The sequence below is a fragment of the Prunus avium genome, chromosome 3, assembly GCF_965620075.1.
Source record: "Prunus avium chromosome 3, drPruAviu1.hap1.1, whole genome shotgun sequence".
In the NCBI taxonomy this organism is placed as follows: Eukaryota; Viridiplantae; Streptophyta; class Magnoliopsida; order Rosales; family Rosaceae; genus Prunus; species Prunus avium.
Genome location: NC_142286.1, coordinates 1,977,171 through 1,994,701, shown reverse-complemented (window position 1 = coordinate 1,994,701; position 17,531 = coordinate 1,977,171). Strand labels below are relative to the sequence as shown.

The following is a 17,531-nucleotide window of genomic DNA, read 5'->3' as shown; positions in this document are numbered from 1 at the left end:
TCCAAGGCCCATTCCTCAGGCCCAAAGTGAGCTCTTTATTCAGCTTGATCCAACGTACAAGGGCATCAATACTTTCAAGATATAGTACACCTGCCATTTTAGGGGAATAGTAAACTTGTGGGCTCTGGTTGAGTGTAGTTTTTTGTTTTTTGTTTTTTTGTTGAAATAAGGGAAACCCCCATAAAACAACTAATCCCCGCACATTAGTCGAGGCCTAGCAAGACCAAGTAAGTCATCCATCAACAAATAGCTAACCCAGACAGGAGCCTCATCAAAGAAGCAAATTCCCAAATCCAGATTATAACTCCAATTTGCCAAACAATCCGCAACACAATTCTTTTCCCTGTAAATGTGGACAATGTGACAATTTCCAATTTGTCTCATGAGATCACAACAACTATGCACCAAAGCAGCAAGAGGATGGCATTGCAATGAATTGATTTGTTGAACAAGTGAGACAGCAACAGCAGCATCCATTTCAATAGCAAGGTTAGTGACACCTTTCTCAACAGCAAGCTTTAGACCAAAATATAGGCCCCAAACCTCAACCTCCAGGATATGACCTTGGCCCAAAATCACAGCAAACCCGGCAATCCAGTCACCTGAGGAGTCACGGATAACACCTCCTGCTCCAATAATATTAGTGGCAGCCCTTCTAGAACCATCCACATTCAGCTTAACTTGACCAATTGTAGGAGGTTCCCAAGCCAAGAAGACAAGTACTCTATCAGGTTTCTTGCCAAAGCCAATAGCGGCTTTAACCCACTCAATTGTAGTTTTTGTTAGTTTTTGTCTTGCCCCGTAGTTCATAAAAAAGAAAAAAAAAAAGAATGAAGTAAGCTTTGGGCCTAGAAAAGACGACGAAAGGATATTCAAATTTGAGGAATTACGATTACTTAGGGTTTAGGGTTTAGGATATTCAAATTTGAGGAATTACGATTACTTGTGGACAATCCAATGAGATTGAATTTCTTGTCAAATCCAAAGAGATTACTTGTGTACAATCCAATGAGAGAGGATCTAGCACCCCAATACTTGTTAATAGCTTAATTCAAAATTAATGTCATGAAATATGGGCCCTAAAGTTCTTCAAGGCAGATTAACTTGTTCATTATAGGAGAAGCAGATTTGAGAAAGAAAACAATGGAATAGTTTGTAAACTTGGTTTTGTCCCTCAACTGAGTCTTGGTTTTGTTCATTGCTCAAACAAGTTTCAAAAATTGCTTAATATGCAGAGCTCTATCTAGCTTGAGGAATGAGACAATGGGATTGAGTTATAATTTCCAATTTAATATGGCTTTTGTTGGATTGTACTTAAATGAGGTAAAAATGAAATTTTGGTCAACTTCAAACTTCATTAGAAAGCCACAGCAGCCTTGACGAAAAATGAGTAGTGTACTTGTCTTTGGTGGTTGAAACTTGTACTTGTATCTTGCTTATACTCAAAATAACGTCGTTTCGGGTTGAGTTAATTGAATCATAATATAAAAACAAAAGGCATAATACAAACACCCAACTCAAAGTCTGGTCGTAGTTGAGTGTTGACATTGATTTTGGACATTGCATACCTAGAATGTGGCCGCTTCGCATTAGCCCTCACCCATCTCAGAGTTTTCTCACACACACTACTAAATTATCATAACGGTTCAAATTTGATATCACTGATCTGCAAAATAAGGCCATATGTTTAAACTCTGGAGCTAGACCTCGTTAACAATTTTCACATATTTTAAAACTCTGGCTTCAGAAATGACGATAAAATAAGTTCACATAACAATACATAATTAATTTCTGTTTCAACTACTGTTGTCCACCTTAGCTACTAGGGGAAATTTTTAAAAGATAGCAACAAAAGTGTGTATGAATAATGAACCAACAACGAGATTGTATATATGAACCAAGCTAGACCTTTGCAAAGGTCACAGCAGCGAGGGAAGGGAATCGTATCATAAATATATTTTAAATTTTTCATTATTGATTTTCTTGCCCTTTATGTCTGCATTGAGTTAAATTTAAATAAATTTGTTCATTTTCTAGAAGCAAATTAAGTTGCATCGTTCCGATTAATATGCTTCAAAAGATTAAGATTTGTTTCATTTTACTTTAACTTTTAATACTCACTTCGAGATTTTTGTCGTGAAATTTTTTTTTAAAAATTTTAAAAACGCAGTGTAGTAAGTTGGAGAATCCAAATTACATGTTCTATGCATATTAGATGGTACCGGAACATGCAAAAATTTATCGGAAACTTTAATACAAAGCCGAAAATCATTGTAAAGCCTTTTCATATTAATGTGAACCATTGTCGTGTTGTAGTTGAAATGACAGAAGCAAAGATATTATTAAATTTGGGGGAGGCGATCCATGGAACCATACCAAACGGGCCATCCCCACCGTTTATTGTTGCTCTTGAATGAATTATTTTGAATTAGTTAATATATATTTGTAGGCTCACTGACTTGGACTTTGGTGGGTAGGAATATTGAGTGGTAAGACTTGTTTTTGCTTTGGCTAATATTTGTGCATGCCCACATTAACTTTATTGCTACTGTTTTGGAAAATCCGAAGTGGTTTGGTTGGTAGGAAATGGACTCTACCATCTATCCCCAATCAGTCAAAGGCCCCAGACCCATGGCGAGGAGAAATTCAAAGCGTTTATTGGAAAAAGAAATTCAGCTTTCATGTCCCCACACATATAATCCAATTATTATAAGTTAGTTAGGAATTAAGAGTTTAAAGTTTAGTGACCCAATTTTATTCGATTCAGGATTGGACCACTTATAATTCGATCCTTCTAGAAGTGGAATACCTATATTTCAACTGTAGATTATTATTGTATTCATATATATGAGACTTACACAGCATAGCTTGTATCAAGCCATCTACACTAACACAAGACATCTTGCTTCTAGGAGTGGACCACCTATATTTCAACTGTAGATTATTATTGTATTCACGTATACGAGACTTACACAGAATAGCTTGTATCGAGCTATCTACACCAACACAAGACATCTTGGTAGTATGTATGAAAAACGCCCTCCTATTGTAGTTTAACTATCACTTGTATTAAATATTTTTAAAAAATTGAGAGATCAAGATCAGCAGTTTATCAAATCAAGCCATACACGTAAATAAGGGATCTGTGGAGGCTTGTCCGTGGCGGCACTTTTAGGCCACACCGCGTCTGTCTGTCCTTGTTAGGAGTCAATGGCCCCAAATGGCAACGATGGGTAAAATGACGTATACCTAATCAGCTTAATTACCAAAAGACCAAAAACAATAACATAACGTGGCATATACACCTCATATTGTCTCTATTGTTACTGCACTCTCTCTCTCTCTCTCTCTCTCTCTCTCTCTCTTTGTGCGTGCGTATTAACCACACACACATATATATATATATATATCTCTCTCAAATAAACTCATTTTAACATGACATAATGTCTAATTGGTTCTTATAAAATTTTAACACATTAAGAACCAATTAGAAAATGACAAGTGGTTAATTTTGGATTTTTCTCCCCAAATAAACTTTATATGAGTTTTTGTATAATATGTCATGCTAAAATGTGTTTTTGAATAAATATTGATTATATTTGGCTTTCATTCTTATTCACCTTATTATAAGTTAGTTAGGAGTTCACTACTTGTACAAACCATCGATATTGTTCGATGTCTCTAGGTGAGCTTTTAAATTAAAAAAGTATCATTGCAAACGAGAGTACCACCTATATTTCAACTGTAGATTATTATTTGTATTTTTAAATATGAGCCTTACACATCGTGGCTTGTATTGAGCCACCTGCACCAACACATAACACCTTGGTAGTGTATATAAGAAATCTCCTCCCATTCTAGTTTAATGACCACTTGTGTTTATCAAATCAAGCCATACACGCAATTAAGGGATCTGTGGTGGCTTGGCCGCGGCAATAGCAACGATGGGTAAATGCCGACGTCATTGAAAAAAATGACGTATAGCTCATCAGCTTAATTACTAGAAGACCAAAAACAATAACATCACATGGCATGTAATGTATACCTCATATTGTTTGTTTTGTCTATAAAGTTCTCCTGCATTTCATCTCGTTATAACCAAATTCAATCTTCTTTGCAAACTGCACTAGGGCTCTCTCTCTCTCTCTGCGTGTATTAACCATACATATACAACATAAACTGTACACACACATATATATATGAGCCCAACCCCACCTCTCTTTCATTCTTAGCTATATAACCAAACTCTACAATACGGTTTCTGCAGCAGCTTCTTTGCAAACTGCAAACTGCACGTACGGGGTTTCTCTCTCTCTCTCTCTCTCTCTCTCTCTCTCTCTCTCTCTCTCAAATATCCGTACACACTATATATACAACAATTGAGACATTCACAAAATATGGAAAGCCAGGGGATCCTATGTATATATATATTCACCAAGCTACTTATCACATCTTTATGGTGTATTACTTGTGACTTATACATTGCATATGCATGAAACAGGTTCTTACTGAGAAGATATATATCAAGGTAGAACAGCAGTTGGTGGCTATATATAGCTTGATATATATATAATAAGAAAGAGATATTTGAAGAATGTGGAAGCTTAAGGTTGCAGATGGAGGGAATGACCCTTACATCTACAGCACAAACGACTTTGTGGGGAGGCAGACATTTGAGTTTGATGCCGAGGCAGGAACTCCCGAAGAGCGAGCCGAGGTGGAAGAAGCTCGTCTTAATTTTTTCAATAATCGCTATCAGGTCAAGCCTAGCGGTGACCTCCTATGGCGTATGCAGGTATTTATCCACTTAATTTCGTTACTACTTGGTAATGTTCTCTTCTTGGACTTAAGTTTAGCAAGAGAACATGAGTGTGTGTATGTTTGTCTTGGTTTTTATTATTAAATTATTATAAAAAATCTTGAAAGGGGTTTCAAACTTGATATCATATCTTATAAGAAAAAGTAAAATAAAGAAATAAAGAAAAATACAACTAGACAAATAGTTAGCTTTAAACCTGTCAACTTTTGAATTCTTTTTTCTTGTTTTTAATTAGCACTCATAAGTTTGTTCTATAATCACCCAGAGGATAGGCGGGCAAGGCGGTTGTCTAGGGACTCCAAATTGGGAGGGCCCTCGATTTTTATAAGCCACTATATATACATATGTATGTTAATTTTTTACCATATTGATATTATATTAAGCCCAAGTATTGTTTTTAAAAAAGCCCAATTATCTACACTAAAATTTAAAAAGGAAACTCAATAAAGGACCCATTATTATTATTTTTAAAAAAATTTAAAAAGTTTAATAAGTTAATCTAGTTGAATATATGTACTGCAAGAGGAAGCGCTCTTGGAGGAAGAATAAGAAGGTAAAAACCCTCAAGACTATTGCTTTATATTTTATATTGAAAAAGACACGGTAGTAAAACTTGATTATGTAAAGTTAATTGATATTTTTTGCATCGAAAAATGGAAGACAAGTGATGTTTTGATGTATTTTATAAAGTTTTAATGTGAATTACATTTTGTTTGTTTCTTTTTAGGTTGCAATTGTGACTTTGAGTTCATATAATATTTTTCTACTTATCCAAAAAAAATCACATAAATATACATAAAGGGTAGAAAGTCACATTTTGGTGGTTCTCCTAGGCCTCCAAAACCTTAGTACCCCCACTGTAATCAGCATTAACTTACTTTTTCTTTAATACCAATCCTAATCCTCTCATCTGTTCACTAAACTGTAGTTCCTAAAAGAGAAGAACTTCAAGCAGACAATTCCCCCAGTAAAGGTCGAGGATGGCGAGGAAATTACATATGAAAAAGCAACAGCCTCACTGAGAAGATCTGTTCACTTCTTTTCAGCCTTGCAGGCAAGTGATGGCCATTGGCCTGCTGAAAATGCTGGCCCATTGTTTTTCCTTCCTCCTTTGGTGAGTAAATAATTTCTAATTCCCTTATAATTACAGTTATATTTTAGAGCTTTTAGTTAGATTTTTACTAAAATATGAATGTTTTGGAGCTTTTTACTAATTTTCTCTTTTTAATTCCTTTTTTTTTTTTGCAGGTCATGTGTACATACATTACAGGGCATCTTAATACTGTATTCCCAGCAGAGCATCGCAAAGAAATTCTGCGTTACATATACTATCATCAGGTACATACTCATTTGGTATATTTGTTCACACAAATGGGATCAAATTTTAAATTCAATTTCCACTCCTTGGGCATATTTTGTGTTATACTAGTATATAAAGAATGGTAATGTACTTTCAGAATCAAGATGGTGGTTGGGGATTACATATTGAAGGCCATAGCACCATGTTCGGCACAGCCCTGAGCTACATTTGTATGCGCATTCTCGGAGAAGGACCTGATGGAGGCCAGGACAATGCTTGTGCCAGAGCAAGGAAATGGATTCTTGATCATGGTAGTGTCACGCACATGCCCTCTTGGGGAAAGACTTGGCTTTCGGTACGTATGGCCTTGTTGAATGGAAAAAATATGAGTACTAGTTGCATTTATTAGGCTTCAATTAATATGAGTATGTTGCTTTTGTTGTAGATACTTGGTGTGTTTGAGTGGTGTGGAAGCAACCCAATGCCACCGGAGTTTTGGATGCTGCCTTCATTTCTTCCTATGCACCCAGGTTAGCACAGCTGCTGATTGAAGAATTCCGCAAACTCCAGGAGTGTCCTTGTGATTTAGTTAGAAGTCTTAATTTTTAACCTCTTTTATCTTGAAAATGCAGCAAAAATGTGGTGCTATTGTAGGATGGTTTACATGCCTATGTCATATTTATATGGGAAGAGGTTTGTTGGCCCAATCACACCTCTCATTCTGCAGTTAAGGGAAGAACTATATGCTCAACCTTACGATGAAATTAATTGGAAGGGAGTGCGCCATCTCTGCGCAAAAGTGAGTTTAACTTAATTAAACTAGTTAATCAGTATATGATTCTTGTTCAATTACAGAACCTGATTACAGTAATTTGATTGCAGGAGGATATCTACTACCCTCACCCTTGGATACAGGACATCATGTGGGATAGTCTCTACATATGTACAGAGCCTCTTCTTAATCGCTGGCCGTTTAACAAGTTGATCAGAGAAAAAGCTCTTCAAGTAACAATGAAGCATATTCATTATGAAGATGAGAACAGCAGATATATTACAATTGGATGTGTTGAAAAGGTAATGCGATTACAGAATCAATGAAGGATGCTAATAGTTTTGAGGTTCTCATGTTATTTACAAATTTTGCCTTACTTGAACAGGTGTTATGCATGCTTGCTTGTTGGGCTGAAGATCCAAATGGGGACTATTTTAAGAATCATCTTGCCAGAATCCCAGATTATTTATGGGTTGCTGAAGATGGGATGAAGATGCAAGTTAGTGCACATTTTGTTTAAACAGTAGCAGTTAAACACCATACAGTGAACTTTACTGTGATTTTGAATTTTCAAACATTTACTCTTCACTATATAGTTGTATGCATTTAATTTTGAGACAAAGTTTTGCTCCTTTGGTCATTAATTCAAAGTGTAACACAACTATATGCAGAGTTTTGGCAGCCAACAATGGGATACTGGTTTTGCCATTCAAGCTTTGCTTGCTAGCAATCTCACTGATGAAATTGGACCTACGCTCGCTAGAGGACATGACTTCATCAAGAAATCTCAGGTTCATTTTTAACATCAGTCAACTCAATTATCATTTTTTTTAAATGTGAATGTGTAACCATTAATTTGTTCAGACTAATGAATCCCTTGCACCCTAACTGGACAGGTCAAGGACAATCCATCTGGTGACTTCAAAAGCATGTACCGCCATATTTCCAAAGGATCATGGACTTTCTCTGATCAAGACCATGGATGGCAAGTTTCTGATTGCACTGCAGAGGGTTTAAAGGTAACGAACACTTCAATTTAGATATCCACCCTGTTTATTATCTCCATGTTTCTCACAATACCCCCCTCTACAGTGTTGCCTGCTGTTCTCGATGATGCGACCTGAGATAATTGGTGAAAAAATGGAACCTGAGCGATTATATGATTCTATCAACGTCCTACTTTCCCTACAGGTGACAACTAATGTGTCTTCAAGTACTCTTATCTTGCACCTCTAGTCATAAATATGAGTTTGAGTAGCATGTGGTTTCCCTGCAGTAAGCAAATTGTGTCTTTTATGTCTATGTACTCAACTCATAAATAAAAAAGCCTTATTTTACAACTCATTGCAGAGTAAAAATGGTGGTTTAGCAGCCTGGGAACCAGCAGGAGCTGCAGACTGGTTAGAAGTAAGAATTTTAACAAATTGGAGTCATGTTCTTGTGCAAATATGTCAGATGTGTAAGAAGTTAATTTTCTTGAAAAATCCATTAGCAGATGTGTTGAATAACACTGAATTCTTTTTTACTTCCTCTAGATGTTTAATCCCACTGAATTCTTCGAGGACATTGTGGTTGAGCATGAATATGTTGAATGCACTTCATCTGCAATTCAGGCTTTGGTTCTGTTTAAGAAGTTGTACCCTGGGCACAGGAAGAAAGAGATTGATCATTTCATTACCAATGCTACAGAGTACCTTGAAAACATACAAATGCCAGATGGTTCGTGGTATGGAAATTGGGGAGTTTGCTTCACATATGGTTCCTGGTTTGCCCTTGGAGGGTTAGCAGCTGCGGGCAAGACTTTCAATAATTGTTTAGCCATGCGCAAAGGGGTTAACTTTCTACTCAAAACACAGAGAGAGAATGGTGGTTGGGGAGAGAGCTACCTTTCATGTCCCAAGAAGGTAAAATGTGGGAGGTGCTATATTTTTAAGCTTCAAGTTTCTTAAACAATCCCATTGTCTTACATTATAATATATGTCTCTGTGGTGGGTGATACAGGAGTACGTTCCGCTCGAAGGAAACCGATCAAATTTAGTACACACTGCATGGGCTATGATGGGTCTGATTCATGCTGGACAGGCACACAGAGACCCTGCACCTCTTCATCGTGCGGCGAAGTTGATTATCAATTCTCAAATGGAAAATGGTGATTTTCCCCAACAGGTATATTTCTTAGCACAACATGACTTTCATTGTAATCTTGATGACTTGCATTGCAATCTTGTTGACTTGCATTATAATCTTGATGATTGAGAAAGATCAAATACAAAATAACATACCATGTTGGAATACGCTTAATCTAACCACTAATCATTGAATTATGGCAGGAAATCACTGGAGTATTCCAGAAGAACTGCATGCTACATTATGCAACTTATAGAAATATCTACCCTCTGTGGGCTCTTGCAGAGTACCGCAAGCAGGTCCCATTGCCTTCCAAAGCCTAAGTTACTTGCTGTATTGTGTAGCTCATCCAACTTAAAGGATGAAACATATAATAGCCTGTTGAAATTTTTTTTTTTATGAGGTTCAGCTTGATGCCTAGTGAGAATAACTGTGTATAAGCAATGTGTCAATAAATCTACGAGGAAGTTAGGTTACCTATTTACAATTCAATGAGATTGAATTTCCTGTTCAAATTATAAAACAAAATAAAATTTCTATTTGTGTCATATGTTAATTATGCTTTTCTTAGGTGATGACTACGATTACAACATTAACGGGCAAAAATACCGTGTCAGATGTTCCTAAAATGATCAATTTGAAAAGGAAGAAGGTTCACAACCCTTGATAACTTCCTAAAACGACTCTACTTTGGGGCCACAAACCCCTGTTTATTTGGACACTGCTTTGCTGCAGAAGACCCTTGTTGATGTCCAGAATTGTTACAACTAATGCATAATGAAAACTCATGTGATCAAAGACATGTTGTAAATTGATAAACATTAATTTATGAAGTACATTGATTTGAGCTGAGTTCAAGGAGCTCTCATAAAGGTTGATGAAAAACAATTCATTTTATGGAGTACTATGCATTGAACATCATTCAGAGGGCCTCCAATACCTGACAACGATATTCTCCAAGGGCCCAAATGGGAAAAATGTTTCGGTAGGCTGAATAGCTGATCATACAGTTCTTGTTGAAGACTCCCATGATCTCCTGTAAGCGAAGTGAAAGAATTACTGAGTTCATGTACCAGTGGTAATTGGTAATCACAGTTGATTTATTTTTGGAATCACTTAGCGCAGAGGTGACTCCTTTCAGGTTATTTTTCAAGTTTACTGACAGTACTCTGTGGGAGGAAGTGACTGTTGCATATCATATGGGATGGTCAGGGAGTGTGTTCCACTGGAACACAAATGTGTGGCAGGTATCCAAGACTAAAGGTGTTGAGTAAAATTACAGTTAGCATGTACAATCAAACCAAAGCAAATGTATTTCTTTGACCATAGAGTTGCATGTTCTTTTGTAGTTGTAGATTCTCAGGACATAGTTCAATTGCACAGTCAAGCAAGAGAACATAAAGTTTTTTTACGTGAATAAATTGTGGAGAAAGTGGCTAGATTTACCTTTTGAGGAAAATCTCCATTTTCCATTTGAGAGTTTATAAGTACTCTAGCTGCACGGTGCAATGGAGTTGGGTCTCTCTTAGCCTTTCAAACAAGAGAAAATAACAAAACATACGGGTACAAAAGTCAGTAACATTTAGTAGTAGTTCATATAGTTATTCATAAAAGCACCCAAAAACTATGTTGCTGCAGTTTTAGAATACACCCAGCTTTCTTTCCCTCCTCTTTTCCCACTTTCCATCCTTCCCCCCTCTCCAATAGTGTTAGTACGAAAATGCCCCCCACATTACAAAAGAAAAAGAAAAAGAAAGAATACGAGTTGATATCAATGTACCTGTCCAGCACCAATGAGGGCCAACATAGCCCATGCAGTATGGACTATATGTGGCCTATTGTCTTTGAGATTTGTATACACCTGGCATAGAGATAGTCGGCATTAGAATCATGTAAGACTAACTTAGATCATACATTTTGTCAAATGTGTATGTGAGTGAAAACCAAAAATTAAGAAAAGGGCCAAATCACATGCCGTCAACATGATAGGAATTTTTCATAATTGAAAGAATGAAGTAAGCTCTGGGCCTAGAAATGACAAGGATATTTCAAATTTGAGGAACCATTGAACCTTGTTCTGACATGACAGATAGCTTTCTCCCCATCCACCTGAAGGAAGCTCTTTGGATAACAAAAAATCACATGCTTTACGGATACTAGAGCAGTCTTTATATGTCCTTCCAGCAGCAGCCAACCCCTTTATCCCAAACCACCCAGCATAGGTGAAGCATACTCCCCAGGAACCGTACCTATTATAAAAACTCCAAAGTAAATTGGTGCAACTAATCTCATAATCATTATGTTCTTTTGTTGTTCATTGTCAGAGAGAGAGGTGACAGATTCTGTCTGACTGGACAGTTTAACATGTTATGTTGTCAACCAGTTGATCAAGATCATTGATGAGATGGAATTACGTTTGAATGTGCAGTGTTGTTTAAACACGAAAAATTTGTGTGCATGTGTGTCTTTTCAATTGTGGTCTGACGCAGATGTCATAGATCACCACAAGCCATTGATTGTGTTGACTTTGTGGATCGCTTGGACTGCACAAAGAACACATACAACCAACAATATCCACCGGCACACATCCAGACTGTGCAGTGAAACAGGTACATGTATGAATGAATATTATATTGAGTTTCAAAACAAACCAAGAGCCATCTGTTGCTTGTATCTTTTCAATGAACTTTGCAGCACGAGCAATACAGCTTTCTATTTCTTCCCTCCTATGTCCAGGATATAATTTTCTGAACATTGTAAGTGCTTGAATTGCTGCCGAGGTGCATTCCACATATCTGCATTGCCGCTCCAGTCAAGATGACATCAGTCATTTTCCACAATACAGGACTAAATGTATGAACAACATTCAAAATGATGTGTGCAGAAATCTTACGGATAATCAATAACAATGTCACCAAAAGTTTCGGCAGGGTTGATTAGCTGAAAATAAGATAGATTTAACAAATCATACAGATCTAATCCAACCATCATCAATATAACAGTATATCGACACTTGAACACAAAAGTTTCGGCATAATGCAAACAGAATAACATGGCATAGGCTGAAACCCAATAGACAGTTAAACGCAATCCAACCTCATCACCAGTCTACAAAAATAATAAGATTCCACAATGACCATGAATATAAAAGAACCTGTTACAAAATAGCGTTCAAGGGCTCAAAGTACATAATGGTAAAAAACATGAGGAGACTTGGCAGCATATTCACAAAACTTGTTAGACAATGGGTTTGCCATTGAAAGCATACCTCTACAGAGAATACTCATACGGTCTATATCATAAAATAAAAAAGGGAAAAGAAGGAAAAGAAAAGGAGCATAAATGATTCATACCTCCAACCACTGGTATGATCTGGTTAATTCATAAGTCGCAAAACCACCATCCTCATTCTGCAGTACTTCCAAAATCAAAAGATTAGGGAATTGATAAAGTACTCCTAAAACCAAAATGCAGGAATATGTAAACATTCTGTCAAAATATTAAGACACGAGCTGCCTAATTTATAATTTCCATCAATATGTCCTGTGTCAGATTCCAACTCCCATATAGCCAATCATTACCTGTAAGGAAAGCATAACATTTACGGCATCATATAATTGCTTCATATCCAATGATTCGCCAACTGTTCCTGTTGGAAGTTTTGATAGTAATAAGACAGCCTGCACAAAGAAATAAATATTACTAAAAGAAATGTATGTATGTGAAAAATTGAGTGTCCAAGCTACCTTCAGTCCTTCTGCTGTGCAGTCAGAGATGGGCCATCCATGATCTGCTGTTGAGAAAGGCCAAGCACCTTTTGAAATGTGACGATACCAAAAATTCAGATCTCCAGGACAATCTTCTAAGACCTTCAAAAGCAAGGTACTAGTCAAGCAAGGATAATTAGCATAATTTTTAAGTGATACAGTATGATTTTAAGCCCCCAAGAACCTGCGAATCTTTTATGTATTCATGTGCTTTTCTTAAAGTAGGTCCAAATTCTTCAGCAAGGTTAGTTGATATGATCGCTTGAACTGCAAAAGAAGTATCCCATGATTGACTTCCATTGTAGCCCTGCAGCAAAAGAAAAAAAACAATTAACAGCATATTTACAAAGTAACTTTAATGATACAGGACCAAAATTGAGATTGCTTCAGGTGAGAAAGAGGGAGTGGGGGAAGAGATGGGGAGAAACAATTGAATGCTATTACTGAACCTGCATTTTCATGCCATCCTCAGCAACCCACAAATAATCCGGGATTCTCGGAAGATGCAACTTGAACGCGTCTGAGTTTGGATCCTCTGCCCAACAGCAAAGCATATTTAACACCTGCATGGTTTGGGATATAGAAAATCAAGAGCCACACAACTACTCATTGCATCTAAGTGAATCAGTGAACTAAAGAAAAGTGTCAGTTGCGCAGTTCCATTGGCAACCATGTCCATAGATGTATGAGATCTATTGGCAGATGATGACAGATGTTTAGGATAGTCAATTACTAATCCAACTTGTAAATTAATTGTTAGATATTTGAAATGTGTTGGAAGATTTTTTGAATGACTCATTAATTCGTAACCGATGGATGTGTGAGACTTGTTGGCAGCCATGGAATAATGACAAAAAGTCAAGCAAACAATTCCAATAGAAGGTTACTAGTAGGTTAGAAAAAATTCAAAGAAAAGGCGTATAACTAGCAAAAAGTTTCTTTTCTTTCATTTTCCCCGGACTTCTTATGTTCTAGAGTGGAAACTTTCTATACAATGTAACGGGTTAGTGACCACATCCGTGAGTATGACTTATTTTATGTTCTTTCAAATATAACTCTTTGAATCATATTGTTCTATTCCTCAAAAATGTGCTTGCTGTCAGTTGTACAAGATCTCACACACATTAATGTACACCAATAATTTCTACATACACTGCTCACTACTACATATAAACCAAAAAGTACTTGATGATATGCATACCTTGTTAACAGGCCCTATGCATATATACCGAGTATTTTCATCTTCATAATGAATATGCTGCATTACAGTCTGCAAAGCATTCTCCCTCAATTTCTTTGCAGGCCAGCGTGTGAAAACAGGTTCATATACATAGTGAAGAGATGCCCACAAAATATCCTGAACCATTGGGTGTGGGTAGTACAGATCTTCCTAACAATTGTATCAAGCATCCCATGTAAGCATCAAAAGAACATTTGCATATAAATTGTTATAAATAGATTACCTGTACAACTACAATTAGATGAAAATATGCATACACCTATATAAATAGATGCAGTGCACATGTGTTGTATTTGTATTCAAGGAGTTAAAGGAAAACAATCTACCAATTAATCATATATGTACTTGCACAAAGAGCTATCATATATTTCACCTGTGCCTAAATTATGGAAAGCGGAAGTGTACAATTAAACTCAAAGACATGGAATTCTTTATGCAGGGAGCTGGAGGAAGAAGGACATATTCAAAATGGCAGATGTCTCTTACCAACCTTTGCACATAGATTGCGAGCTTGATTCCAATCAACTTCATGATAGGGGACTCCATAAAGCTCCTTCCTCAATGACCGGATTGTGGGTGTGATAGGTCCAACAAACCTCTTCCCATACAAATATGACATGGGCAAATACACCATTCGACAATGACACCACATTCTTCCTATAAGTGGAAATTTCGCAAATTCATAACCAATGAAGAGTAAAAGTTACACAGTTAACAAAATGCACAAATGTATGTTCCCTAATAATGCTAATGGGACCTCACTTATTAATCATAATGGAAAGAAAGCATATTCATTTTCTTGATCAAGATTTGTTAATGAAAGGAGACTTGAATTTCTTGTTATCCTGCCTAGAGTGAACCTATAGCATCAATGTCAAATGTAACAACAATGATGAGAGACCTGGATGAAATGGGAGAGAGTAAGGACATAGCCATACTTCTGGCGGCAGTGGATTATTCCCGGACCATTCATATGTCCCAAGTACCTATCACCATCAAAGATGCATGTCAACTAATATTTCCAACGGACTACGTATTTGGCACAATCCAACAATATAAGCATTGAGTTCATACTGAAAGCCACATTTTCCCCCATGAAGTAATTTTAGTCACGCCACCATGGTCTAATATCCATTTTCGTGCTAATTCCATTGCCCCTTCTCCATCATCGGCACCTTCACCAAACAACCTCAAAGTCACATAATTTAGTGCAGTACCAAACATGGTACTTGGCCCCTCAATATGTAGACCCCATCCCCCATCTTTATTCTGCAAAAACAATTCATCAGTTCTTCTCTTCATTAATTCAATATTAGTTAAGACGAGGATGTAATGACATTACTGGTATAAAAACAAACTGTATAACTTATAAGCAATTCACTGAGTTTGATAAAATGTTAATATTTTCCTTTAAGAAAAGCAGAACGAATACGAGTCATATCAGTTTGTCATCTTATTATCATACAGGGAGAAAGTAACCTGGAATTCTATGTGCAAATAAGCTTTCTTAAAAAGCATTAACTTCATGAGAAACCATTCTTGCCTGATGATTATAGAGATATCTGCACATTTCATGTTGATGCTCTTTTGACAACACAGCATTTAGAGCTCCAGTAATTGAAAGTGTAATGACCTGTTGCAAATTGCAATTGGTAAGTAATACTTAGTTACCCAACTATTACCAATTGGACCATTAATATGAGAATGGCCATGCAGTTCAAAAACAAATATGCAACCATCTTTTGGAATGTAAAATTTCTTTCTCATATTCAGCCATGATATATAGATTTGCTGTGTTTTGATACAAATATTGATGGAAACAGAGTGTTTACTAGTTTCTCCCTTACCAAACCAGGAAGCAGAAACATTGGACCCCCATAATCTCCAGGCCAATGACCATCATGTGCCTGGATTGTTGAATAAAAACTGATAGCTCTTCGTAAGGTCGTTTTCACCACCTCTTCCGTCACCTCTTCTTCATATTTAACTTTGAGTTGTGGCAGATTAGTGACACACTGATTCTCCTTTTCGAACTACATTTCATTAATAAGAAAGAAACATTCGTTAAAAACAAAAACAAAAGGAAAAAGTAGTGTTGCAAAATATAGTAACTAAAAAATTAAAACACAAACTTCAAACCTTATATCCTTTGTCCTGAAATCGCTAAACTCCTTTCCTCATATTGTCAGGGGATTAACAAATTAGGCATGATTGAGGAGACTAATTTTAAGGATGGTTACACGGTTTATGCAGCCATTCTTTAACAAACTATTAAAGATATTCCCAGATGCGACACATGAAAGCAAAAGATACAAGAAACAGAAAAGACGAAAATTTTCTATGACCATATCACCATGGCATGCAAAATGTTGGATGGCATACAATTAAGCATAGGAATGACGACACAGTTGAAAATACAGATCATCCGGAAGAAAGAAATATTCTAACTTACAATGCATATCCCTGCACATGGAATCAGAGAATGCAGTGTGAATAATTTGACCACATTATCAAATTCAGGTGATTGTACATACATAGTTCGATGATCCAGAAGACCACAGTGATATTGTGAACAATTTACATGTAATTGGCATACAGGAAAAATCAAACCAGGAAATAACAAATAAATAAATACCCTTGTCCAGCCATATGCAGTATGATCCATTCTTGAGAAATGTCTTACCCAACAACAAACAAACACCAATGAATTGACAAATAGAGAAAAAACCCAGATGAAAGTTCAAGAAATGGAAGGCTTTGCAGAAAGTTTGTGTTTGTAACCTGAATTCTCATGAGGAGGTCAGAGCTGTGCCGCCTCTCAAAACGGTTGTCCCAGAAAGCCTTGCGGGCATCTTCAATCCGTTGAAGCTCTTCTGGGCTTCCAAGCTCTGGATTGAACTCCCACACTTGCCGTCCCAAGTGATTGTTCACACTCTTCAGCCATTGATAACCGCCTTCTCCAACTGTCTCTGCTCCTATCTTCAGCTTCCACATTTAGATTTTTTTGTTTCTTGAAAATCAGTCCTGAAGAAAGTTTGAATTTTTTTTATGTGGTCTTGGTTTTTAATTGGTGAAATTGGTCATTGAATTTTCAGTGAGAAAGAAAAGAGCAGAAAGTTCATGTTTTTCAACTTGCAATTGGTTTTCTTATCAAAAAGAAGGAAACTTGTAATTGGGCATTGAAATTTTGTTAGTTGCCAGTTGGGATTGGAGAAGAGAAAACTGAAAAGAGAGGGGTCAGCTTGGTTTTCCCTCCTTTGGGATTTGGCCGCTACCAATGAGATTATTAGTTGAAGATTACTTCAATCAATCCACGTGAACAAATTAATTTTTTAATACCAAGCCAAAAAAAGAGAGTTTATTTTTCCTTTTTCTTGGCCATGTGAGCACATCAATAATTGTGGGTTTATATAGAAATAATATATTATTATTCTTTAGAAGGTTTGGTGCACTGAAAGGAAAAGAGGTATTTAGAAATTTCCAAATTAGGCAAGTTTTGAAGATGT

At 36.6% G+C, this 17,531-nt stretch overlaps 2 protein-coding genes across 3 annotated transcripts; one reads left to right on the top strand and one right to left on the bottom strand.

The window, feature by feature from the left end:
• The first annotated feature begins 3,887 nt into the window (after nucleotides 1-3,887).
• On the top strand, nucleotides 3,888-9,506 carry LOC110761667 (beta-amyrin synthase-like). Its single transcript, XM_088250010.1, has 16 exons — nucleotides 3,888-4,295; nucleotides 4,502-4,795; nucleotides 5,748-5,933; nucleotides 6,068-6,157; nucleotides 6,277-6,474; nucleotides 6,565-6,649; nucleotides 6,752-6,918; nucleotides 7,002-7,193; nucleotides 7,277-7,390; nucleotides 7,563-7,682; nucleotides 7,788-7,910; nucleotides 7,984-8,082; nucleotides 8,242-8,298; nucleotides 8,427-8,795; nucleotides 8,893-9,057; nucleotides 9,222-9,506. The coding sequence occupies exons 2-16, from the start codon at nucleotides 4,595-4,597 to the stop codon at nucleotides 9,339-9,341; spliced, it is 2,286 nt and encodes a 761-aa protein (XP_088106136.1). The 5' UTR covers nucleotides 3,888-4,295; nucleotides 4,502-4,594; the 3' UTR covers nucleotides 9,342-9,506.
• Nucleotides 9,507-9,808: 302 nt separating this feature from the next.
• On the bottom strand, nucleotides 9,809-17,306 carry LOC110761668 (cycloartenol synthase). Of its 2 annotated transcripts, XM_021964210.2 has the most exons (18): nucleotides 16,807-17,304; nucleotides 15,873-16,058; nucleotides 15,569-15,658; nucleotides 15,100-15,294; nucleotides 14,927-15,011; nucleotides 14,516-14,682; nucleotides 13,987-14,175; nucleotides 13,235-13,348; nucleotides 12,970-13,092; nucleotides 12,765-12,887; nucleotides 12,600-12,698; nucleotides 12,372-12,428; nucleotides 11,912-11,958; nucleotides 11,670-11,813; nucleotides 11,090-11,267; nucleotides 10,799-10,879; nucleotides 10,465-10,548; nucleotides 9,809-10,054 (listed from the first exon to the last, which is right to left on the bottom strand). In XM_021964210.2, exons 1-18 carry the CDS (start codon nucleotides 17,017-17,019, stop codon nucleotides 9,941-9,943), a joined length of 2,289 nt encoding a protein of 762 aa, XP_021819902.2. In that variant the 5' UTR covers nucleotides 17,020-17,304; the 3' UTR covers nucleotides 9,809-9,940. The 2 variants fall into 2 exon arrangements, with proteins under 2 accessions (XP_021819902.2, XP_088106135.1); XM_088250009.1 differs by having other exon boundaries at nucleotides 12,600-12,887; nucleotides 16,807-17,306.
• Between the last annotated feature and the right edge of the window lie 225 nt (nucleotides 17,307-17,531).

Excerpts from the sequence above, each read along its gene's own strand:
- LOC110761667 (XM_088250010.1), top strand. The coding sequence starts at position 4,595 with ATGTGGAAGCTTAAGGTTGCAGATGGAGGGAATGACCCTTACATCTAC. Across the intron at positions 6,158-6,276 it reads GTTACATATACTATCATCAG|AATCAAGATGGTGGTTGGGG; the intron begins GTACATACTCAT and ends ATGTACTTTCAG. Across the intron at positions 7,683-7,787 it reads ACTTCATCAAGAAATCTCAG|GTCAAGGACAATCCATCTGG; the intron begins GTTCATTTTTAA and ends CTAACTGGACAG.
- LOC110761668 (XM_088250009.1), bottom strand. The coding sequence starts at position 17,019 with ATGTGGAAGCTGAAGATAGGAGCAGAGACAGTTGGAGAAGGCGGTTAT. Across the intron at positions 15,295-15,568 it reads GATATCTCTATAATCATCAG|AATAAAGATGGGGGATGGGG; the intron begins GCAAGAATGGTT and ends TTGTTTTTGCAG. Across the intron at positions 11,268-11,669 it reads CAAGCAACAGATGGCTCTTG|GTACGGTTCCTGGGGAGTAT; the intron begins GTTTGTTTTGAA and ends TTTTTATAATAG.